Here is a 24,652-nt window from a genome sequence, read left to right as displayed (position 1 = left end):
AGTATGAATAAATGTATTATTATTCCTCTAATCGAATACATTTTAACATTATGATATGGAAAAGTGCAATGGTAAATCAGAACTATATGTCAAATCTTCCGGTAGAACGTTACATATCTATTCGCCTAGGGTCCATTGTAACTAGTATTGATTTCTTCCGAATTTGCATTTTCGGGGGGGTAATCAATCATCAATACCTTTTTGGATAATCTATACTTTTCTGGGGGAGGATAAATTTGGAAGAACCTATTATTGTATTATGGTGAAATATTTTTGAACATATTCCTTAAGTAATTCCTAGGGATAATTTTTTAACATCTACTAATCTACTCTTCAGAAGAAAAATTTAAAATGGATTCCTTAGAGAAAGTTCTTCATGCATTCCTGCTGAAGGAAAAACTTTAAATACATTCCTTCTGAAGGAAAAATTTTTAATACATTCCTTAGAGGGAAAATTTTAAATGAATTCCTTTAAGTAGAAAGTTTCCCAGAAGAATATTATTAAGAAAAATTTCTCCCTTAAGGCACTTGGGCCTTTTTAAGGGGGAAGATTTTCCTTAAAACCTTATTTGTTCATTTTATTCTGTGAAGGGGGGGGTAGGGGAAAAAAAAAGATTATCCTAAAGCACATAGAAAATTCTTTCTATAAATTTTTTTCTTCTTTTTGCAGGAATTTTTTCGGAGAAGAATTTTTTTTCCTGCAGGAGAATTCTCAAGGAAAATTTTTTGGTTGGGGGAGGACCTTTTTTTCCTAAAAAGTTTTTTTTGAGCAAAAATTTTCCTTGTAAGTATTTTTTTTCCTGAGAGAGTAATTTTTCAAACGTACTTTTTCTCTGCAGGAAAATTTTCCCGATGAATTCTTAAGAACTTTCCCCAAAAGGTATTTCTTACAGGAAAATTTTCCTCTAATAATTTTTTTTTCAGAAGGAATTCCTTTGGAGGAATTCTACTAATAAGAGATAGAAAATTCCCCTAATAACTTTTTATGGCGAAAGGTTCCTCTCAAAGAATTCTATAGGAGAAACTTTTTTCCCCCTAATTTCCTATATTTTAAGGGAACACTAGGAAATTTTCTTTTAAGAAATTTTCATTTAAGCAATTCCTTTGGGAAGACTATTTCGAAACACTTGGAAATTCTTATATTGGAAGGAAAATTTCTTTCTTAAGAGAAACTTCTTCTTCTTTTTTAATCTATCTTTTTGTGTAGAATTATTTTCAGTGACCCCTTTTTTTTGGAAGACATTCTTTTTTTTGGGGGAGGAATACATTTTCTGGGAGGAATACATTTTCTGGGAGGAATACATTTTCTGGGAGGAATACCTTTATTAAAAAAGAACAATTTCTTGCAAGGTCTTTTTTTTGACAAAAAAAACATATACGCAAAGCTATATTTTAATGAATATATTTTTTTTTTTTTTTTGGAAGAAATTCATTTTTTCAGAGGAATATATATTTTTTTAACACAAAAAAAAGAAAAAATATATTTCTTGCAAGGCCTTTTAATTGAAGCTCCTTTTTTGGGCTTGACGCCCTATTCCCTTTCTACGCTTTTTTCTCCCTAGACCACCTTACCCCTCGCTGCTCAAGCAACAAACCTCCCAAACTCGTTACAACCCAGTCCCTTCCTTCCTTAGATCCTTTCCTTCACATTCCACAGTCCCATTACTTTCCTCCCTAGACACTTTAACTTTAACATTTAGACACACTTTCCCCCAATTCCCCCTCTTCTACATCCCCTTCCCCTATCCTCCTATAATACATTTTCTTAAAAAAATTCTCATTCAATACTCAGACACATTTATTCTTTGACAGATCCTTACTACTAAACACCTAAACCTTAAACCCATGAACACTGAACCCTAAACCTAAACCCTGAACCCCAAACCCTAAACCCTAAACCCTAAAACCTAAACCCTGAACCCATGAAAACTGAACCCTAAACCTTAAAACCTGAACCTTGAACCCTCAACACTGAACTCTGAACCCTGAATCCTAAACCCTAAACCCTGAACCCTAAACCCATGAACCTAAACCATAAACCCTAAACCCTGAACCCTAAACCCTGAACCCTAAACCCTAAACTCTGAACCCTAAACCCTAAATACTAAAAACCTAAACAATGAACCCTAAACCCTAAACCCGGAAACACTAAACCCTGAACCCTAAACCCTAAACCCGAAACTCGAAAACCTAAACCCGAAACTAGAAACCCTAAATCCTAAACCCTAAACTCTAAACCCTAAACCCTAAACCCACGAAACCTAAACCCTGAAACCCTGAAACCCATGAAACCTACAACCCTGTAACCCTGAAACCCTGAACCCGAAACCCTAAACACGAAACCCTGAACTCTAAACCCTAAACCCTAAACCCTGAACTCTAAACCCTAAACCCTGAACCCTAAACCCTAAACCCTGAACCCTAAACCCTAAACCCTGAACTCTAAACCCTAAACCCTGAACCCTAAACCCTAAACCCTGAACCCTAAACCCTAAACCCTGAACCCTAAACCCTGAACCCTAAACCCTAAACCCTGAACCCTAAACCCTGAAACCTAAACCCTAAACCCTGAACCCTAAACCCTGAACCCTAAACCCTGAACCCTAAACCCTGAACCCTAAATCCTAAACCCTAAATCCATAAACCATGAACCCTAAACCTGAACCCTGAACCCTGAACCCTAAACCGTAAACACTAAACCCTAAACTGTGAACCCAAAACCCTGAACCCTAAACCCTAAACCCGAAACGCTGAAATTTAAACGATAAACTCTAAAAACCTGAACCCTGAACCCTGAATCCTAAATCCTTTACTCTTCTTTAGAGCCCTTCCTATTCTTTATATTCTTTCCTTGCCTTTAGACCTTCTTACCCCCTATATCCTCTCATTCCTTAGGCATTCGTCTTATTGGAATCTTTCCTCCCTTTAGACCCTCTCATACCTTAGACCCCTTCCCTAGACACTTTCCTCCTCACACTAATATTGTCCTTCACTTCTTGAACACTTTACTTCCTTAACCACACTCTCACTTCATTTATCCTTTTCTTACTTCCTTTATTTTTTGGATTCTTTTATTTCCTTCTTTTTTTTCTTTCTTTTTTCTATTTCCTCCGTTCCTACACACCGTTCGCTTCTTTTAAAAAAAAAAAAAAAGAAAAAAAAGGGAAGGTTCAGGGTTTAGGCGTAAATGTTGCATGGTATTGGAATAAAGGTTTTAGGGTATAGGAGTGAGATTTCGGTTTTAGTAGTAAAGTTTCAGGATGCCAGAACGACAATATTGCTTGCTTCATTAATCATTACTCCGTGGGGGGACGAGTACACGCAATAAGGGTATTTATAACGAAAAAAAGAAAGGGGGAAGGAAGGAAGGAATTGGAAAGATAAAAGAATACAGAATAATACTCCATATTATCATAAATTCAAAAAACAAAAAATGCAATTAACCAGGAATGTGGACATAAGAAAAAATAAAAAATATATGCAACTTAGTATATACGTTCAAGAAGGAAGCTTCCCAAGGGAAGGTCCTCAAAGGACTATATATACTCAATATAATAGTGATGTTTTAAAAAAATGTGTGCGGGCGTAAGGAAGTTCTTTAACTTTTGTTCTTACTATATTATCATTATGGCACCTATAAAAGTGGGTATATTTATCCCCCCCTCCTTTTATCAGCCTTGGCTTCGGTAATTACTTTAAATCCAGCATCCTATGGGCATTTGGACATACAGAACAACACTTATTTAACATTTATCTATTATTGTTTGAATTTTACCGGTGTGCGTACCTATCTTTTATAAGAAAATTACAATCTCCTTTTTTTTTTCTTTTTTCTTTTTTTTGCAATCTCATTAAAGTGTCATAATTACCGCCTGTACAATGCAGCAAATGACCAGAACGGTGAAAAGAAAAAGAAAAAAAAAACCCTGTTGCAATGAAAAAAAAAAAAAAAAAAATGCGTTCCCAACCAAGGAAAAGTTAACATAATTGCTCCGTGCGAAGAAGCGAAACCTGAGCGTTCATTTTATATACACGAAATTATGCTCATTCCCGCAGAGCACATGGGCATAACTAAAATTAGCCTATTCCGATACCACATTCCCCGTTAAAGCATGCAAATCGAAAAAGAAGAGAATACTTTTCCCGCAGTGACAAATTAAAATTCGCATGCTCCATCGATTGGCCAGAAAATATCGACAATGAAAAACTCGCTCTGTATTTCCGCCCCCCCAACCCCCAACCCATGAGAAGTTAATGGAGTGATAAAAAAGAATGCCATCACTTCCCAAATAGTATATACACGTGCACCGATGGAACGATGCGTAGAGTAAAATTCCATTCCCAAATCAGTACATCCGAACATACGCCTCCAGAACGTGTAACCAATTGTTGCACAAATTCCAACCAACTGCCTCCTTGGGCACAATGAAAATCAGGAAGAGGAGCCCGCTTTGCAAAAGGAACCCTCAAGCAAGTAGCGGCAGGGATCATGGTGCGAGGAGGCTCCTCGACGAATACTACAAGGGAATCCCGGGCATTGAATTACAGATAGAGAAAATACTTGAAAGTTTCCACGTCAGTAAATACGACTATAAAATTACTCACCTTTTAGTGGATATAATACAAAATGAAACGATAAAAATTTTGAGAAATGCAAAAAATATAAAAAAAAATGGCATCGATAGGAGACTCTTCATTAAGGCCAACCCTACAAAGAGGGAGGACAGGAAGGAAGATCTTATCTGCCCTGATTTGGTGAGAAGTTCCAACAATGGGGACACCATAAAAGAGGCTGATGGAAGTAAGGGGATGGTTGAAGATCAGGCAAGAATTAATCAAAGTAAAGTAACTATAGACATTTCCAAAGATGCAAACGGGACTCATTTTAATGGTGAAGTGATTGATGATAGGGTAACACAGAAAGTGTCACCTGCAATGGAAGCCGACCCGCCCAATGAACGTGGCGGGGAGGTGGAGAAGGAGAATGGGAGAAATGATATGCAAGGAGACGATATAGGAATCGGTTCAAGGATTGACACCCAACATAGTACAGACGAGCCCGTGGTTCGAACACAGGAGCAAAGTCAGGACAAGGACGGCCTTGCCGAATTTCCATGTGGGGCAGAAGATGGCACGAAAGAGGAAGCCGCAGAGAGGGGTAAAGAAGAAAGCCAAGGTGATCTTGAAAATGGAGAGGAGAATAAACAGGTGAATTTGGAGGAGGGTCAGCAGAAGGTGGAAGCTGAGACGCTCCAAACCGGGCAAACAGGGCAAACAGGGCAAACAGGGCAAACAGGGCAAACAGACCAAACAGACCAAACAGACCAAACAGACCAAACCAGCCGAGCAGACCAAACCGCCGAGAGCTTCAGCATCTTCAGAACCTTTTCGAGCTACTTTGCCAAAGTAAATAAACCAAATGAGGAGGACGGAGGAGCACCCTTGACGAAGGAAGAAGAAAGCCAACCGGACAAATTGGACATCGGTGAAAGTAAAAATAAAGATGCAATACCGGGAGCACCAAAAGTAAACATCTCAGAGGATATAGCGATTGGCAAAGGCACAGAAGAACAGGTACACCCTGAAGGGAATAGCCCCTTGAACGAAATTGAAAATATTGTACATCTTAGTGAGGACCCAGCAGGTGCTCGAAGCCACCTTGTGAATGATGAAAATAAAAACGTAAAGGGGGAGTCCAATGACACCACCAAGGGGAGTGTCCACAATGCAATGAATAACAGTGGCCATGATTTGGTCGCAGGGGATGATGTAGGAATTGCCCCTAGTAGAGACCAAATGGACGAAACAGGGAAGGAAAATAACCAAGTTGGAAACAGCGTGTTGAAGGAAGAACAAAATGATGGTGAAAAGGAAGGTGCAGGAGATCAAGCTGAACAACCAAAGAGAGAACCCACCACTGAACAGGAAGAAGTGCTTGTGATAGACGAAGAAAGCATCAACCTGGCCATAAAGGAGTACGTCCTAAAGTACATTTATAAAAAGAAAAACGTGGATTTCTTGTATGACGAATTGGCAACTGAACAGAAGGAAACTAACTCGACGGGCATAGTAGACAGGAAGGTTCGATACCCAACTGGATTCCCTCCCTACTTACCAGATGACTGCTCCATTAACACCATCCTCCCTGCGTGGGACATAAAGTACAATTTTAATTGCTCCAAGGGAGAAAGTTATCAATGAGTTTTTCTCCTATTTTTTTTTTTTTTTTTTTTTTTTTTTTTTTTTTTTGTACCCCCTGACACCCTTAACGGGGTTTCACTTCCACGTATGGAGATGGTGGGGCTTCAAAATGTGGTCATGCGGGAGGAGTAGGTAAACCACCGATACATACATACACACACACAAATATATAATATTATACCTACAACCGAATCGTGTTAACCATCTGCATAATGCCGAGCACAAGCTCGAGGCCAATTATGACGATGATAATGCGCTCGAGACGGGAGGAGTGCTTCTGGTTCACGTAGTCCAAAAAGGAATTTAAATAATCCAAAGTCCAACTGAGTCTATGGTTCAATAAATCAACCCTCTGCTTTATATCAAAAATGTTTAGGATATTTAAAAACAGCTTCTTCTGATACTCTAGTTCCCACAGTGCTTCTGGGACATCAAGAATGTCCTGGTCAATGTTCAATTCATAACGCAAATTGTGTAGAGTAGTTTTGGAGGTAAATAATTGTTTGGATAAGAAGTCCAAATTACTTGACTTGATTTTTTTTTTTAAATTTTCGATTTGATCATTTTCGTAAAATAATTTCTTCTCAATTTTTCTTTCCAAATTATTTAACCTCACGGCACTTAAAAGGCCAAAAGAAATGGCTATCTTATCCGTCGTCCTGTAATTATTTGAAGTCAAATAAATCACAGAATTATTAACATAACTTTTGTTACTTATATTTTCTACTTGCAGTTCTTCAAAATCATAATTCTCAATGTTATTTTCACTTACGTTTATAAAATTTTTGCAGAAATGGAAGAATTTATTTCTGTTCTGCTTATTCATGCTCCATATAACGATACACCCATTTTTAAAGAATACGGCTGAACTATTTTGTTGGTTAAAATATGCACAACTTTCCACGTACAAATAGGGCTCTTTGTAAAGCACTTGGCACCCCACTTTTTCATATGCATTTTTCAGGGCTGCCAAATTGATAGGATTGTTTAAATAGTATGCTATTACATACGGCTCTGCGCTGTCGCAACTTTCGTCTAAGAACGGTTTCACTGTACCTAGAAGCTTTTCCCTTTTCGTGATCTTCTTCTGCGTGTATATTTTGTTACTCAACTTTTCTTTACTGGAATGGCTGTACAGGAGTTGCCTCCACATGCACGCGCACTTGAGATGGACTCTCCCCCACGGTAACGCCTTTGCACTCCTGCCGCTAAACATGGTGGAGCCGCAAAAAAAAAAAAAAAATACGCAACTGCGACACTGCCGGTGCAGAAATAGCCCAGATGCTAGACACACACCAAGGGGAAAGAATTACACGCGCTGAAAAAGGCCCTCAGCCAAACTAACCAATATTTCTCCCTTCAATTTTATACTTTGGAAATAAGAAAAAAAGAAAGGTAATGGAAGGTAAAAGGATATGTAGCAAGAAGTAATAATGCCTATCCCTTATCTTCCCTTTCTTTCCCAACAATGCGCACCACCATATCGTGTCCAACGTTACTGTACGGGGGTTTCCTCAAAATGTTACACCCCAACAATGTAGGTCATTCCCCTAGAGTGGCATTCTTGTTTTTTTTTTGCACCAAGATTCACCGCTCCACAGGTTGAGTTTCTCTCCTCTTTTCTTCTTTTTGCCCGTTGTGGGGGGGAAAAAAGAACAGAAAAGGCAGTTGGCTCCCTCAATTTCACATTTACACCCACTATTTTGGGAATCTTCAATGTGAAGTGTTCCACTTTTACCATAAGCAATGTAGACGAGTAGAACCTCTTCCCACTTCTGTTGACATGTTCAGCCCTACTTGCCTATATAATAGTATGCGAAAGCATGAAAAATTGTCCAAAAGGGCAGATCTGAAAATAGTTATGTACAGCGTCAGCACGGACATAAGTAGTGTTACCCCTATCCCAATATATTATATGTTAAGTGCCATCCACAATGTGCCCTTTTTTCTTTTTCTTTTTCCCCCAACCGTGTTGAACATGTAAAAGTGGCGCATAAGGACTAAAATGGCAGAACCACACAATGAAAAATGACATACGTTCTGCAAAATAATGGGTGGGGGTAAAGAAGGAAGCTCACAAAAAAAAAAAAAAAAAAAAAAAAAAAAAGCCAAGTTGATAGTGGTTTAAAAAAAGGGTCCAAATGATGACCTATCCAGTCAAAAATAACCCACAGGAATGGTGCAGGCGAATAGCGGTGACCACTGAACACAGCACTGGGAAATGTGATGTAAAAAAAGAAAAGGAAAAAAAAAAAAACAGTGGAGAGGAACCCAACGGGAAAGGCGAAAAATGCAATTATCATCAAAAGGGTGCACAAATGCACAGGATTATATATACATAAATGATCAAGCACAAAATCAACAGTAGAGTCATTTCACTTTTGTGTCAATATGATGCGATGGTACATGAGGCATACTGTTTAATTTTTTTTTTTTTTTTTTTTTTTTTTTTCCGGGGAATGAAAATTGCCGCAATTCGTGAGAATAAGCAGAACTGTTATCTCACTTGAATGGAAAAAATGAAAAATGAACAAATCGAAGAATGCGTTTTTCGCGTACGCCATGTGACCTACTTTGGAATGTTAAAAGGTAAGAGCAGAGAGGCACCGCGTGTATATATATGAAAGGGCACATACATATGTATAAATGTACATGCTTATACATGCCATATGTACATTTTGAACGGGTTTATTTGACTAATGATTCGTTCTTCATCTTCTTTCCTTTCCCACACAGATAACCCGTGTCGCTTGTAGCCGAATTCACACCTCCCCTTTTTTATCCAAGGCTCACATGTGTGTACACACACATAACATGTGAGATATACCAGTGCTGAGTCGCTGCTCCCTTTTCGTTTTCAGCTCATTGTTGTCCGTCTGGCAGAGCCTGTTACACATTGTTGAGGGTGTAGTTAGTACTATGTGCTTGGGTACTCACTAGTGGAGAACCCCAAGGCGACACCGCGAAAGTAGAGGTACGCGGCATATCAAGGTGCGCGACGACGCTCTCCCCCCCCACAAACTTAACGACGCATTACATGAGACATACAAAAGAAGATGGATATTTCAGGGCCGGAGGTTTGGTATGGAAACTTACCAAATGTAACCAAGTATTTAATAACCCTAATTTTTTTAGTGACCCTTCTCATAACATGCAACCTCCTAAATGTTGTGTACCTTTTACTGGATTGGAATTTGATATATAATAATTACCAACTGTGGAGAATATTTTTTAACTTTATGTACGTGGGGAAATTTTCGCTTTCTTGGGTTTTTTTTATGTCTTTATTGGCCCAGTTTTCTTCCTCCCTCGAGAAGAACGCAGTGTTTTCCAGCCCAGGGTCATACTTGTACTTCATCACCATTCAGTGCACCTCCTTATCGCTCATAAGCATTTTGTTCTATTGGCCCAGAGGTAAGACATGACCATGAAGAGTGTGAAGAGACAACAGAGGGGAAACACATGTGTGGAATATTAACCCGTTCCGCGGTCTATACTTTCCCGTTGTGTCTTCCCGTCGAGGCCCATTTTACCCCCGTGAGCTTCTTCGGGGAGGATGAAGCTAAATCTGTGCAGGTGTTCATTTTGCCCTGTTCCGCGTGTCTTATTTTTCTCTGCTTCAATTCACTCTTTTTCCCCACCCTGTAGGCTACCCCTTCTTGGGAAACTCCCTTCTGTTTGCCATCATTTACTACTGGTCCAGGAGGGAGGCGTGGAGTCAAGTGTCCATTTACTTCTTCACGGTGAAAGGCTACCAGTTACCCTTCGCACTTATTTTCCTTCACCTTATCATGGGACAATCCCTCTGGGTGGACATTATGGGTCTCATGTCCGGTCATATCTACTACTTTTTTAGGGAGCTTCTTCCGAGGGAAGGTACGCCACATAATTCTACGCATAAAAGTGCATGCATATATGCTGTACGTGGAAAGGCCCTCCCGGGGAGCACATATGTTATGACCTGTTCAGGCAGATAGTCATCATTTTTATGAAACGGCCGCGACTTCCTCGCCACATGGTTTTAAGTATTTCTCAAAGTGGTTGCGCATTTCTGTCCATGTAATATTTCTTCACGTTCCCTCCCACCCACCCCTCAACTGCACAGGAGGACCAAATTTGCTCGAAAAGACGCCCAAGATTTTCGATAAAATCATGATGAAGCTCAGGGAGTTTCGCCTAAATCAGGGAATAAGGGGAAACTTTTCGAGGTACGGGTACAGACCGGTGAGCGACTCCAGAACGCCTGAAAGTTCAGGGCCCACTAGGAGAGTCTTCATTGGACGGGGAGTCAGATTGGGTGACAGTTGACCTTGGTGTATTCATATATGTTGGAACTGTCTCGCATGCATAATTTGGATAGTGCCCTGTGCGCATTTTTCCTTCTGTATGTATGGGAAGAGGGTTCCATCCTGGGGTTGATGCTCTCCCCCTTATTAACCTACTTCCCGGGGAAGTGAAGAATCTGGAGTGAAACATACCGTTATGCGCGGGTATGTGTGTGCTTACAGGGGTGTCAGCCCGTACAGACCAGAACTAGTACATATATGTTTACATATATATTTTTTCACCCCCTTTTAATATTGTTTTCTGTGTAATTTAAAAGGACCAGTGCACTTAGTGCAATCTGCTCATTATGCTAATTATGATTTTCGTGTTGATAATTTTTTTTTTTAAACTGCCTACAGGCGCCCTTGTGTTTTACGTTGTATTTATGTGTACCAATTACAGTTGTGTCACGTGTGCACTTCGCCCGGAGCCCTAGCGCCCGGAGCTTTCGTAATATTGCCCTTATCACTGCTATATTGTTCTTCTAGCGGGTCTTACAGCCCATATGCCCTTTTTTTTTTTTTTTTTTCATTTCATTTTCTTGAAAAGAATAGCTCAATCTTTTATTGTACCATAACTGCGATTTTGCTGCATTTCACTTTGCTACTTTTTTTAAGCCATTTGTTTAACGTAATTCTAAGGAAAAACTGTGAATTTATCTGTACACATTTTTTTTTTTTAAATCTTATTCGCTAAAATGAGGTACGATTTGGTTAAGCCCCACGGTTGGTGAAGATTTGTGCAGCTTGGAAACATGTGGAGAGGCATTTGCTTCCCCAGTGTTGCACCTTTTGTGAGGATTTTTTTTTTTCTTCATCTAAGACGATATAAGCAAAGGAGAAACCGATCTTCTACACATTGTTGGGTTTTACACAAATGAGAAAAGAGTTGATCATTTCCTTTTTTTGGAAAAACGTCCCCGTTGGAAAAATTTTTTATGTGCAATCTTTTTGCGTGGTGCGTATGACCACTATGGAACGTTTTATACCCTTCTAAGGCGAACCCTTTAATGAAGCCATTTTGGGAAAATTATTTTACGTTTTTAAATTTCGGGGGAGCAAGGAGATGCCTTTTGTTTTTTTTTTTTCCTACACGCACACCATCGGAGTAGATCGGTGACCCCTCTCAATGTAACCTCGTTAGCCAACACCCCTTTGGAGATTTATCTACGTAGCAGAAGGGTAAATATAAAACGGTCTCTTGAAACGCTTTCTAAGAGGCAATTCACATGTTCAATTGAATACCCGACAGTGTTGGCCTTTACTCCGCATGGGCAGTTCGCCTGGTAGTATGTCCCCCACTTGTTAGTGGGAGCCCCACCCCTTAAGCGGAAACTGCCTTTGATCTGGGCGAAAGGAAACGTTCGCCAGGTTTACACACAAAAGTGTTCCTGTCCAGGTTTAGTGCATTAAGTGCTGCCACGGCATATGCATGTGAATTTCGCCGACAGAACTGTCTCCCCGGTGAGATGGACAATACGCAAAACTGGGCCGCCTTCACCGCCAACATTGTCAGTGGCCCCCCGGATTACCCTTTCCAGTGATTGCTACCCATCAAACGTTACACGCATAAATGATGGAGGCTTTAAAGACGGAACGACCTGAGGGAACAGCGGAACGGATAAGAGACCTCGTCTACCGGAGGGAGAGAAAATGCTGCATCTGCATGGTGAGCGATTTTTTCTATCCAAATTTGGGAGGAATAGAAACACACATCTTTGAATTATCCAAACAGTTAATAAAGAAAGGTAACCTCTTCATGAGGAATTTTGTAGATCACCTCCATTCCATATGCGTCAGAGCACTGCCGACGACACAGGGGTGATCCTTCCTCAGAGGTAGCAATTACAGAGACACATACACACAACGAATTAATAATATGCTTCCACCTTCCTCCCTCTTGATAGGCTTCAAAGTAATTGTAGTGACCCACTGCTACAACAACCGACACGGAGTGAGGTGGATGGGGAATGGTATTAAGGTATACTACCTTCCTTTCGAAACATACATGGATGTGGTGACCTTCCCTAATATAGTGGGGACACTTCCCTTGTGCAGGAACATTTTGATCAGGGAGAAGGTCGACATAGTCCACGGACACCAGGTTCGTCACCTGCGACGTTGGCCTAGTCACTCAAATCACGACAGTCAGGCATATCTCCGCACCCCCCCAAAATAAGCGCGCATACACACATACATATACATATATATACATATGTACATACTTACATACATGTATACATTTTGTGTGTGCTTCCCCCCCCCCTCTGCCGCCTCCCAGGCGACGTCCGCCCTGGCGCACCAGTTCATCCTGCACGCAAAATCCCTTGGCCTAAAAACCATCTACACGGACCACTCGCTCTACAGCTTTTCAGACAAGGGGTGCATCCACGTCAACAAACTCCTCAAGTATTGCATAAACGATGTGGACCATTCCATATGTGTTTCTCATACGAATCGGGAAAATCTGGTCCTAAGAACGGAAATAAATCCGTACAAAACATCTGTCATAGGTAATGCATTGGACACGACAAAATTCGTTCCGTGCATAAGCAAACGACCCAAATTGCCAACAATAAATATTGTCATGATTAGCCGACTAACGTACAGAAAGGGAGTGGATCTGATTGCCAAAGTGATTCCTCCCGTGTGCCACAAGTACCCTTTTATCAACTTTATAATTGGTGGAGATGGGCCCAAGAGAATTCTCCTTGAAGAAATGAGGGAAAGAAATCACCTCCACAATTCAGTTGTTCTTTTAGGAAAAGTGAAACAAGAAAATGTAAAAAATATTTTGCAAAGGGGACATATATTTTTAAATGCTTCTCTCACGGAAGCCTTTTGTATAGCCATTATCGAAGCGGCTAGCTGTGGACTGCTGGTCATTTCGACTGACGTCGGAGGTATTTCCGAGGTGTTGCCACATGACATGATGATTTTAGCCAAACCCAATCACATCGATTTGTGCGCAGCGGTTGACAGTGCCCTAAAGAGGCTAAATAAAGTCGACCCTCAGTCCTTCCATGAACGGGTACTCTACTGGCGCCACTCCATGCGTGCAATAATATCCCAGCGCAAGAAAAGAAAAAAAAAAAAAAAAAAAAAAAAAGTCAGACGTACACATAACCCCTGAAAAAAAGAAAAAATATATATACCCCCCCCCAAAAAAACAACGCCCCCCTTTTGCAGCTGACCAAAATGTACTCGTGGGAAAAGGTCGCCGAGAAGACGGTACGAATGCATGTGTGTGTGCTCCATCACTTGGAAGTAGGGCCACCACATTTTTGCATGTCCCCGCTCTTGTAGTAAATTACGCCCAGCATATACCAAAGGAGAAATTTTACTTCCTTCCATCCTCCCTACACATCGCAGGAAAAAGTTTACATGGACGTGCTTTCCTACGCGAACCAGACCATTCTCAGTAGGATCAAGAAGATATACGACATAAACACCGTTTTTAGTAAGCACCTGAGGGGTGATGGGGTGTCCAGAGAAGAGAGGACATACCTCCTCTAAGTAACCCCCCCCCAAATGGAATGATATATACGCTATGCTTCATTCGTCTCCACTTTTTTTCAAGGTAAGGTGTACATTTTCATAATCATGTTAAGCTACATAAGCTGCTGGTTTCTGGAGTGGCTCAAGCCGAGGTAAGACACCCACCTTGGGTATCCCCAACCAGGGTGTACATCAAGGGCACATAAGGATAAGCATGTAAAAGTGCTCATAAGGATATAGCCCTTCACAACCACACATATATACACAAATATATTCTCTCACGTAGTTCCCGTGGATTTGGTACACACTCATTGTGTTGTGCACACGAGTGATGAACTTATTGCCAACTTCGCCTTTATAACAAAATGCCCCTCCACATTTTTCCTTCCACATCAGGGAGGGCATCGAGGAGGCCATCAGCTTTCCCCACTTCATTGAAGAGGATTAGCCGCCACAGTGGCAAAACGGAAATTGGCGATCTGCCGAGAGGTAACTGTGGAACTGCGCAGAACTCCCATTCGCAACTCCCCCCCTGCCTTGTATGTGTCTGCGTGGTGGAACAGTATGCCTCCGAATGAAACAAAAAAAAAAAAATAAATAAAAATGAGGCACTACTACAACACACACAGGGAAGGGTCTAAACAAACTTTTCAAATTCAGATGATGATGTTCACTTTTCCATTCTCTCACACTTCATGCAGATCGGAACAACTACGCCTGGGACTCCAGCAAGTTAAACTCGTGCTGAATTATCTTATAGTTAAGCACATAGTTAATATTGTACTGGGCCCTATACTTGAGAGGAAATTGCCTGTACTTCATATCGATGTAGTTCATCAGCAGGACTTCGTAAAGCTGGTTAGTCAATTCGAGGTACCCATGTTCATAATTATAGTGAATGATGTTCACGTCAATGAGACCAAGTAAAACGGGGTTATTCAGGTTTATTATATTTTTACAAAAAATTTTTTTTTTTTTTAAAAAATATTTGATAGCTTCAAAAATGGTGAAGTAGAATTGAATATAGGTTAGTCCTTCCTTTGGTGTTTCCCTTTCAACTTTTTGTTCTCCCCCATTCTCTGTAGACTTTCCACTCCTCTTCAACCGCTCAACATTGGGGAGGCTAAAGAAGGTGCGTACTTTCCTCTCGAAGTCAAGGATAAATGTGTGTAGAATGTTCTCATGTATATTTTTTAAAAATTCTTTTTGCTGCTCCAATTTTCGATGCTGTACAATTTCTTCGATGCTGTTATTCCTTACGTTGATTTGGCCTTCTTCATCCATGTCGTAAGTAACGTTTTGTTTTTTTTCCACTTCAATTTGATTCCTCATTTTTTCTTCATCAAACTGGCTATTCAGCTCATGTAATCCTTTACAAACTGTTCTTACTAAGTGGGCATTCCCCCCTATGATGTCGTAAATACACTTCACCACCTTTTCATCCTTCACATAATTAGGAATGACTAAACACCTGACCATGTCGTAGGAAAGGTCGTTTATTTCGATTAGGTGTTCCCTTATGAGGTGATAATTCTGCAGCTCCTTCTTCGTCACGTCAAAATTGGGGGGGAAGTCACTCTCCTCCATTGAGTTCCCCTTTCTTCGAGGTGATTTCTCTGCGTCATCACCAGTGCTACCGCCGCGACCAACACTATCGCCGCGTCCAACCCTGCCGAACGGGGTGAAGGTGCCCCCCCCAGCATGCCTCACCACCAGATTGTTAAAAACGAACACAAACTTCATCATCTCTATATTCTTAATGGAGTGAAAAATCACCGGGACCTTGTGCCTGTACACATTTTCTTCGCACCATTTGGCAAAAAAGTGGAAATTGCTCATGGGCTGAGGACCCAAAAGGAAACAATGCAAATTATAAAAAACGAAACAAAAATTGTATCCATATGTACTTGTTAAAAAGTTAGTTAAGGACAAAAAATAACGATAGAGGAATAGACCACTAGAAAAATCCGAAAGTATTCCCTCCGTCTTGTTCATACAGTACTGATACTCTTCACACTCTGCCAACATTTTTAAAAAATATAAAAACGCGCTGAATTCATTCAACTCATATACAAAACATTTTACGTTTAATTTTTTCAAAAGAATGTTTAAAAAGGAAAGGAAATTATCATACTTGTAGTTTTTCATCTCCAACAAGTTTATCCACTTTGCGATGTTTTTCCTGTCTTGGTCATTCAAATAATCATACATTTGAGGAGTGTTTAATATGTGTTTGAAAAAGACTGGAAATTTCGCAAAAAGGGTATCTTCTCTATCGTTTACTCTTCCCCCCAAGATGAAATTCTTATAAATATCGTTCATATTTATTTTTCCACTTGCCACGTCGCTCTTTACTTCTTTCATCAGTTTGTATCTTAGGAATTCATCCAACTTGTGCAATTTCACGGAGAAGGGGATGACTGATTCGCTCTCCTTTATGTCTTTAAAGTCGTACTCGAAAAAAATATTTCTTCTACTTCCTTCTCCTTCTCCATGCAGTTGCCCTTTGTGGGAAACCCCATTTTGGTTTGCTCCTCCTGGGGGGGTTCCATTTGGTACTTTCCCCCAATGGGATTGCTTTCTTAAAAACACTTCTTTCGCCTTTTGTATGAAAAACTTCTTTCCCACACCTTCCGCCCCCAAGACGAAGTAACAAGGGTAGGGGGCTCTCACAGTCCCTCCTCCGTTATTTCCACTAGTGAAATTTTGCTCTCCAAAAATATTCATAATTCTTTTTATATAATCCTGCCTAACAACCGTTTTCCACATTTCATTAAAGCTATTCTTCTCTTCCTGTACGCATCGTTGACCGACGTTTGTGCTGTATTCCAAATGGTAGAAGTGCCATTCTCCCTTCTTCTTTTTGCGGGGCACCACTATCCTCCCCAGCTTGTTCATTTGTCTCACCAGTTTCCCGTTACGACACAACATCGTGTGGCTGTTAGTCAGATTCTCCCGTTCTGTGGCCTCATCGGGCGGTATGCTCCTCCGTGCGCATACGGTATATTTGCTTGTACAGGTTTCGGTACGCACGCTTATGCAGTGCTTCATGCGGGATAGGCTTTCACATTTCTTCTATTCATTACTATCAAATTGTGCGCGCTTTCTCAAAAGGGGGTAACCAATTTTTTTCTACATCCACTTAGCGTAACAAAATTGAAAAAAAAAAAAAAAAAAAAAAATGCCAACTGAATCGCCTCCCCATAGGAGAGAATACATTTGAAGATCGCACACAAATTGACATCCATCCAAGGTTCTTCGAATTCATTCTTTTGGAACGTGGTAGGTAAATAAAGTGTGTTCCTCATGGGTATGAGTGGAAAAAAAAAAAAAAAAAAAAAAAAAAGAAAATGCCAGCTGAATTGCCAAACGGGTTTCTCAAAATGAGGGTAAAGGTGCACAAAAAAATTGCAAAATCAATAGTGTTGATCATATGACCGATTAAATCGCATAACCCTATTTCATACATTTTCCTGCACAAGTGATGGGCACAAATTCACAGCTCCGAAAAAGGAGCAGGCACCTGGCAGTGCACTCCCCTGGCGCAAATTGCCACAACGTCGTTTTTCCCATTTCGAAGGATCCTCCGACCTTTTGTGGTACCCCTTCTTTCGTGTGTATCTCGTATATCAACACATTGAGCACTTCACCAAAAAAAAAAAAAAAAAAAAAAAAAAAAAATTATGCTTTTAAAATGCTGAGACACTTTACCAATATTCCTTGTTCTTACAAAATGGGTCATGTTTAAGGTGTAGACGTGGAATAAGCACAATTCTACACCTTGACAAATTTTGCGCCACTCATATATGTTGCATCCGAAATTCTTTTAACCCCCATTCGACGCATGCAAGGGGAAATACGAAAAGGAAAAATACGAAACTCTGACCAACACCCCTAACCAACACGCCTGACCACCGCCCAAATGAATGACTTCGTGCATGAAGATATCGAACTGAAACGCCAGGCGTGGGCCCTGCACTTCTCCGAAAGCCGAACGAAGAACAAATTTAAGTTCGCCAAAAGGGGAAATAAAAAATACGTGACGACGTGGGTCAAGGTGTGAGGAGTGCTTCCAATTCTTCTGCGCTGTACGAGTGGATGAACGAGAGTCTGAACTACTGTCTGCGCAAGTTGTTCGAACAATGTATGCCTCCGTGCTCCTGTTCATGCATGCCCGAACTACACTCCATTCAGCAAAAAGACCAAACGGGTTTATTCGAAAGATGGGTGAAGAAGACGCAGCTAAATGAGGTAGAGTTTTTTTTTTTTTTTTTTTTTTTTTTTTTTCTTCTTTTTCCCCCTCAATGTGTTCATCATGTGAAGAGCAAACCGTTGAGTCATCGATCAAGATTCTTCCTAGCCTTCTCTCGTCCTCTCCTTTCACCTTCCCCTTTATTAGAAGTACAAACCGGAGGATGAACAGATCGAAGAACACAGCGATAAGGCAAAACTGGAAAGGTAAATTTTTATTTTTCTTCCCACCCCCCCCGTTCATCAACCATTTTTTATTACACACTCAATGGAGTTCTTCCGTCTGTTAAAACGTTTGGTAGTTACAATGTGCCTGAGTGAAAAGGCCACAAAAAAAAAGAAAAGTACATACCCACATGTGTTCTTGGAGTAAATGTACCTGTATGCCTCTTGCACGTTCAATCCAAGCATTACCCCCCAAACGAACTGGACGAGGAGGAGCACCAGGATAAATTTACACAGCATTCTTGACAAGGAGACCTGCAGAAGATGCTATGTTGATCCCCCAAGCGATTTGTACGTAGAAAAAAAAAAAAAAAAAAAAAAAAAAAAAAAAAAAAAAAACTTCTGTAATATATGTGTCCCGTATTCTCATGCGCCAACGTATTTGCACCATTTGAATGACGCAGCTCGGTAGAAGAGGACGAAAGGGAAGAGGCAGAGCAAGAGAAGGAGAAGAAAGAGAAGAAACATGCAAAAGAACGCTAACCAGACCCTAAGTGACGGATTAACAGGTCACTTTTTTCGTATGCCTGAGAGGAAACCAGACCGTCCGTCCGCTACACTAAGACAACGCCTCCCCAAAAAGGAGGAAATATTTTTAAAATAAAAAAAAGTGAGGGACACTCCATCCCATAGTAACCGAATAGGTGTAATTTACGTAAGAATACAAACAAGCTCCGTACACATTTGTTCATGCTGGAGGTATCACCATTTGTGAATAGAATTATGTCTGCACAAGTCAGCCTAGAAAAAAAGGCAATGGACAATATACATTCATCCCTCCCTCGTTGCAAAATATACCTTCATATGTTCTACTGTCGGCATATGAGGGATTCACCTCAATAGAGGCGCGTCGCCATCCGTTCGACAGTGGGCACTAGGAAATTTTCTTACCTCATTTCATTTCTTCCAACTTCTGCACCCCTCTTTGTGCAAAAAAAGAAAAAAAAAAAAAAAAATCAACAAAATGATCGCACAATAAAATTATATGACTTACCATGATTGTACGTGAGTACAACAGAAAAAACATAGCATATACAACCAGGTGAAGGATCCTAACGTACAGGAAGAGAAGATACCTTATCACTACCTTTTATCGTCCCGTCCCCCCCCCAAAAGGGGCCTGACTTACATAAACAGATTTAAGATTAAAAAAAAAGAGGGAATCTTTAAGTTGCAAAATTCTACATTCCGCTTGTGGGACACACCTTGCCCACTTGACTCATATTTTATCCTTTTCGCAGGGATCAAATTCAAATTGGGTAATTCACACATGGTGACGATTCAAACTGAAAAATGGGTGAAACAAAAAGAAACAATCTGCGGCATGGCGAGGGTGTTCATTCGCTTGTGTGTTGTTCAAGGGCTAATACATCGCAAAAAAAAAAATAAATAAATAAATGAAAAAAAAAAAATAAAATAAAACGCAAAAATTAAGGTCGTGTTAAAACGCAGGGGCTGAACATGATGGTTGGGCAGCACATCGTGATGTGCGCAAATGAACCCTCCATGTTTACTTAAAAAGGGAAGTGGGCATTTTGGTGAACTACGCGTGTACACATGTGTGCAAGCATGGGCCATGTGAAGAACACCGGGGGTGGATGTTAGTGGACATACACCTTTTCCTATGTATATCCCACTGGCATAAACCCACCGTTTGATGAAAAAAAAAAAAAAGTGATCCGCGGAATAGTAATTAAAAAGGGGAATAAAGTGAAAAAAAAATGGTACACAACGAAATAAAAAAAAAAAAAAAAAAAAGGGGTAATAAATTGGATTAAAATGAAGAGGAGGAAAATACAATAACATGGTTTGAATAACTTAATTTGAGTGTCCTACGGGGGGTAAAATAATTCAAAGGATCAACACAGATACGCACGTGTGCAACACGCCTGGACACTTGGACAGGGCGAGCTACCATTTGTGCGTTGTAAAAAAAAAAAAAAAAAAAAAAAAAAAAAAAAAAAAAAAAAAAAATTACATAATATTTTTGCTCATTACCAACTTCTTCCACAACAAATTAACAAACTCATCCGACTGTAAAGTCTCCTTTATGACGTTATGAATGGTGTTCCTATTCAGAAGGATGCTCCCGTTTTTGTAGTCCTCCATGCCACTGTAACTGTCCGTCCTCTCATCTTCATACTTGAGCAGCTGCTTATCGTGGGGGCTGTATCCAGGGTGGTTATTCATCCTTGGCATTTCGCCCTCATCAAATGGGCCATTGTGGCTTCGGTTATCGATGTGGCTTCCAAGGTGACTTCCAAGATGGCTTTCCATATGACTGCTCAGTTGGGTGTTAAAATTGCTACCGACGTGACCGCTTACATGACTACCCATCCGATTGCTCACTCGATGGCCACTCTTCTCCCTCCTTTCTCCACTTCCACCCCCGCCCTGCATCTTCAACATCATGTCATACGAATCTGTGTTGAACTCGCTAATGCTATCATGACCCCCGTGATATTTTACACCGTCAACCCCCATGATCTGATTTTCTCTGTCTGCCTTTTGCTTAATAATATCGAGCAAAGCGTTGGTCATATTTTTCTCATCGTCCATGCTTCCATTACTCACTTCGACTTCCTTACTGTGTAGACTTTCGATAGAGTTGTTCTGAAATGATGGTCTCTCCAGGTAGTTTTTCTCCAGTGGGTGCTTGTTGCCTACGGGTTCTTCACTACAATCTGATCTTCCCTTTCCGTACTTCTTCATGGCCTTTCCGTTTATCTCCTCCGCGGGGAGGGGAAGCATCTGTAGATCATTCCCTTGTGGGTGACTCATTGCCATTCCATTCATTGGCACTCCATTCATGACCATCCCATTCATCTGCATCCCCCTGAGCTGCATTTCCCTCAGTTGCATTTCCCTAAACTGCAACTCCCTCATCTGCATTTCCCTAAGCTGCAGCCCCCTCTTTTGCATATTCGCCTCGAACTCTTTAACGCCAAGGGCGTTATTAATGTGATTCATTCCTGCGCTATCACCGCTAGGAACGGCGCTAATATTAGCATTAGCACTAGCATTTGCACCCCCACCCATGGCGACTTCCCCATTTCCGCCCTTCTTCTTCTTTTTCTTCTTCTTATCCTCCACCTCATCCTCCTTCACTTCGCCGTTCTTGCTCAACCCCAATAGGTTCATGATGGCTTCTCCTCCGGAAATAGCGCTGCCCTTGTCATTCGGGTAGCCGGCACCACCTCCAACACCACTACCACCTGTGTTGTTGGCACCAACACCTACTCCCCTAATATCCACAACAGAGTTGTTCGTTCCACCTCCACTACCCCTTGGCATATCTTCGCTCTTCCTACCCTCGTAAAAATCCTGCCCTGGTAACTTTTTCAAATTATCGCTTCCCTTTTCGCCTCCCTTCTCACCATCCATGGGCAGACCCTTAATGAGGTACAGCAATTTCCTTCCAACCTTGTCATTAAAATCGATATGGTTTTGTTGCGCCATTCCTTTCATGTTCGAATCGCATCCTCCCAGACCTTCCTCACCAGGTGCATCTTTCATTTTGCTTTTCTGTCCAATGGCCTCCATCCCATTCATGCCTCCGCTTCCACCCCCACTAGACTTATATAAGTGCTTCAAATAATTCCCATAAATGGCGTTGGCAGCTCCTGGGGGTACATGCCCACCATCGCCCAAGGGTATGTTCATCTTTCCATATAAGTTCTCTAGCTTATTATTTCCCATCAGTTCAAAATTCTTCTCACAATCGTTATCCCTACCACTGTCTGGTGCCATCAATGGGATGAGGTTCTTACCATTTGCCTTTCTCTGCACACTGTTATCCCCACCACCGACCATCCCTACGTGGTTCGCCCCTCCTTTAATAAGTTCCTCTTCATGTCCATTCATTAGCATATTCTTGGACGAAGAATCATTCGGCTTTGCCCCGACAATTCCTCCTCCTCCTCCTGTAGAGATTCCTGCAATGGCAGCTCCCTCGTTCACACCACTTTCACCCTTGGACAGTATAAAGTTAATATTTTTACTGTGTACATAGCCGACATTGGAGCCATTCGCAAGGCCACTAATGTCGGGATTTCCCAGATTAGCGGTCCCACTGACGGATGGAGCACTCTCCCCCTTGTCCACTAACTCTTTCAACATACTATATATCTTCTCCTTTTCCTCGGTGCTATAAAACCACAAACTGTAGGTACTTTTCAAGTTACTTTCTTCATTATGTACTCGATAAAAAATATAATTCTGATCTGTGGACAAGTTTATACGTCCATGGATATCCTGTACTAAATGGTTTTCGTTTTTTTTGTTTGTAATTATAAGTCGATACGTTGGCTTTATAGATCTCCTAACGATGTAAAGGAAACCTTCAATATCCGCTCGAACCCATTTTAGTTCATCTTCCTTCATTTTGTACACAGTCACAAATGAAGACTTCATAATAATTTCTGTGATATATATATCTATGCTTTTGAGCATTTTAAAACATATTTTTTCTCTCAACAGACTGACTTCTTCGTTCAGTCTTTCCTCTTTGTTTCCTTTCCGTCCTGTATTTTGGCTTCTACCCCCATTTGCGTGATTCAAATTTCCTCCACTAGGATTCATCCCAATGGCATTATCCCCATTCCCTTTGTTCCCACCCGCGTTGTTCGTGACCGCCTGACTACTCCTGCCCTCACCCTGTGCACCACTGTCGCCTCCGTGACCCACACTCTCCATGGGACCCCTCATTTTCTCCTTGTACTCTCCAACTTTCTTGGGACCGTAAGCGTTGTAATCATACGGATAAGCGTTCTTGACATATTTTGTTGCTTGTACATGGTGGGGGTTTCCTCCGCCAGTGTTTTGAGTGCTATTCTGCAGGCTACTCACAGCGGTGCTATTCGTTGCATTATTGGCGGCTTTACCGGCGGGGGGCGCCTCTGCCCGACTCTTTTTTCCATCCCCCGGAGTACTTCCTCCTGGCACCTTTCCACCATTCTTGGATTCAGTAAAATTGTAGGAACCGTTCATATCATAACGGTTCACACGGCTTTTCACCTTGCCGTAACTAGTGGTCGCCGCGATATTTTTTTTTTTCATTTTGCGTAGATGGCAATTTAAGGGCGTACACAGGCTGGAACGAATATAAGTACGTCAACCTAGATACAAAGGAGGGTAAGCTCTGCAATCAGACACGTATTTGTGCCTATCTGCTCACACGCGGGGGAGTTATTACGCGGGTGTGTTGGCCTCCTCGTACAAGTAGACGATACTGTGTACGCTACTCCGTAGGTGCACACACGCCAACAGGTACATATACACGATGCTCCAGCGCGGGGAGGAGCACTTACAACTTCACACACACTTTCAAATTAAAAGGGTGATAACAAATAAAAGAAAAAAAAAAAAAAAAGGAGTGAAAGAGGAGTAAAAAAAGGGGTGAAAAGGAGTTAAAGGAGATAAAACGGGGTGTACACAATGCACAAATGAATACAAACGGCAAGGCGTTCAGATTTTCTCCCCGCACGACAGATTACCATACGAGTTCATATATATGTACACGCATGGGGACGCTTAAAACATTCCTGCATACGCATACACAACAGCGTGAGTGCAACTATCTACAGAAGATACACTCACGGGCTTTAATTACTTGATTGGGAATGAAAGATGGGTGTTATAAGAAAAAAAAAAATAAAATAATTCCCCAAAATGATATTGCAAAAGCAACGCAGCTATACATGGCAACGCGGTGAAATGGAAAGGGGCGCATCAGAAGGAGCGCTTACATTAAATGCTGTGTAGCGTAAGGTTAAAAAAAAAAAAAAAAAAAAGGAAAAAAAAAAGAAAAAGGGGGAAATCCGCAGGGTATAATTACATATGCCATATAATGCATATCGTACATATAATTTACTTATCACGATAAGTGTATGCCCATACGCTCAAACGTACGTATGCTGATACGAACAAAGGCGCCTTCATTCGTTCTCGTGCGCTCATACGAACATAATGCTTATGCATATATGCTCCTGAGGGGAAAAGAAGGGCGAATAAGCTCCTTAATGAATTAATTAAACTCGAATGTAGTGAAAAAAAAAAAATAAAAATTACAAAAAAAAAAGGAAATGGAAAATGAAAAGGCAAAGTAAAAAGAGGAATGAAAAGGCGAAATGGAAAAAGAAAAAAAGAAGAGG

At 40.9% G+C, this 24,652-nt stretch overlaps 7 protein-coding genes across 7 annotated transcripts; 4 read left to right on the top strand and 3 right to left on the bottom strand.

Annotated features, from left to right (window-relative positions):
- Positions 1-4,425: 4,425 nt before the first annotated feature.
- On the top strand, positions 4,426-6,201 carry PKNH_0617500 (conserved Plasmodium protein, unknown function; the record flags this gene model as incomplete). Its single annotated transcript, XM_002261810.1, has 1 exon — positions 4,426-6,201. One exon carries the CDS (start codon positions 4,426-4,428, stop codon positions 6,199-6,201), a length of 1,776 nt encoding a protein of 591 aa, XP_002261846.1.
- A 181-nt stretch (positions 6,202-6,382) lies between these two features.
- Positions 6,383-7,417, bottom strand: PKNH_0617400 (conserved protein, unknown function; the record flags this gene model as incomplete). Its single annotated transcript, XM_002261809.1, has 1 exon — positions 6,383-7,417. The coding sequence occupies one exon, from the start codon at positions 7,415-7,417 to the stop codon at positions 6,383-6,385; it is 1,035 nt and encodes a 344-aa protein (XP_002261845.1).
- A 1,840-nt stretch (positions 7,418-9,257) lies between these two features.
- Positions 9,258-10,509, top strand: PKNH_0617300 (DER1-like protein, putative; the record flags this gene model as incomplete). The annotated part of the gene is made up of 3 exons (XM_002261808.1): positions 9,258-9,615; positions 9,850-10,077; positions 10,307-10,509. The coding sequence occupies 3 exons, from the start codon at positions 9,258-9,260 to the stop codon at positions 10,507-10,509; spliced, it is 789 nt and encodes a 262-aa protein (XP_002261844.1).
- A 1,593-nt stretch (positions 10,510-12,102) lies between these two features.
- PKNH_0617200 (phosphatidylinositol N-acetylglucosaminyltransferase subunit A, putative) lies at positions 12,103-14,472 on the top strand (the record flags this gene model as incomplete). Its single annotated transcript, XM_002261807.2, has 7 exons — positions 12,103-12,274; positions 12,434-12,630; positions 12,808-13,557; positions 13,716-13,757; positions 13,899-13,986; positions 14,107-14,176; positions 14,421-14,472. 7 exons carry the CDS (start codon positions 12,103-12,105, stop codon positions 14,470-14,472), a joined length of 1,371 nt encoding a protein of 456 aa, XP_002261843.2.
- Positions 14,473-14,735: 263 nt separating this feature from the next.
- Positions 14,736-17,075, bottom strand: PKNH_0617100 (conserved protein, unknown function; the record flags this gene model as incomplete). Its single annotated transcript, XM_002261806.1, has 1 exon — positions 14,736-17,075. One exon carries the CDS (start codon positions 17,073-17,075, stop codon positions 14,736-14,738), a length of 2,340 nt encoding a protein of 779 aa, XP_002261842.1.
- Positions 17,076-17,946: 871 nt separating this feature from the next.
- PKNH_0617000 (conserved Plasmodium protein, unknown function) lies at positions 17,947-18,983 on the top strand (the record flags this gene model as incomplete). Its single annotated transcript, XM_002261805.1, has 5 exons — positions 17,947-18,081; positions 18,219-18,275; positions 18,424-18,482; positions 18,684-18,791; positions 18,905-18,983. The coding sequence occupies 5 exons, from the start codon at positions 17,947-17,949 to the stop codon at positions 18,981-18,983; spliced, it is 438 nt and encodes a 145-aa protein (XP_002261841.1).
- A 1,491-nt stretch (positions 18,984-20,474) lies between these two features.
- PKNH_0616900 (mRNA-decapping enzyme subunit 1, putative) lies at positions 20,475-23,558 on the bottom strand (the record flags this gene model as incomplete). Its single annotated transcript, XM_002261804.1, has 1 exon — positions 20,475-23,558. One exon carries the CDS (start codon positions 23,556-23,558, stop codon positions 20,475-20,477), a length of 3,084 nt encoding a protein of 1,027 aa, XP_002261840.1.
- Positions 23,559-24,652: the final 1,094 nt, after the last annotated feature.

Source organism: Plasmodium knowlesi, assembly GCF_000006355.2.
Source record: "Plasmodium knowlesi strain H genome assembly, chromosome: 6".
Taxonomy (NCBI): Eukaryota; Apicomplexa; class Aconoidasida; order Haemosporida; family Plasmodiidae; genus Plasmodium; species Plasmodium knowlesi.
This window is presented reverse-complemented; position numbering and strand designations above follow the sequence as displayed.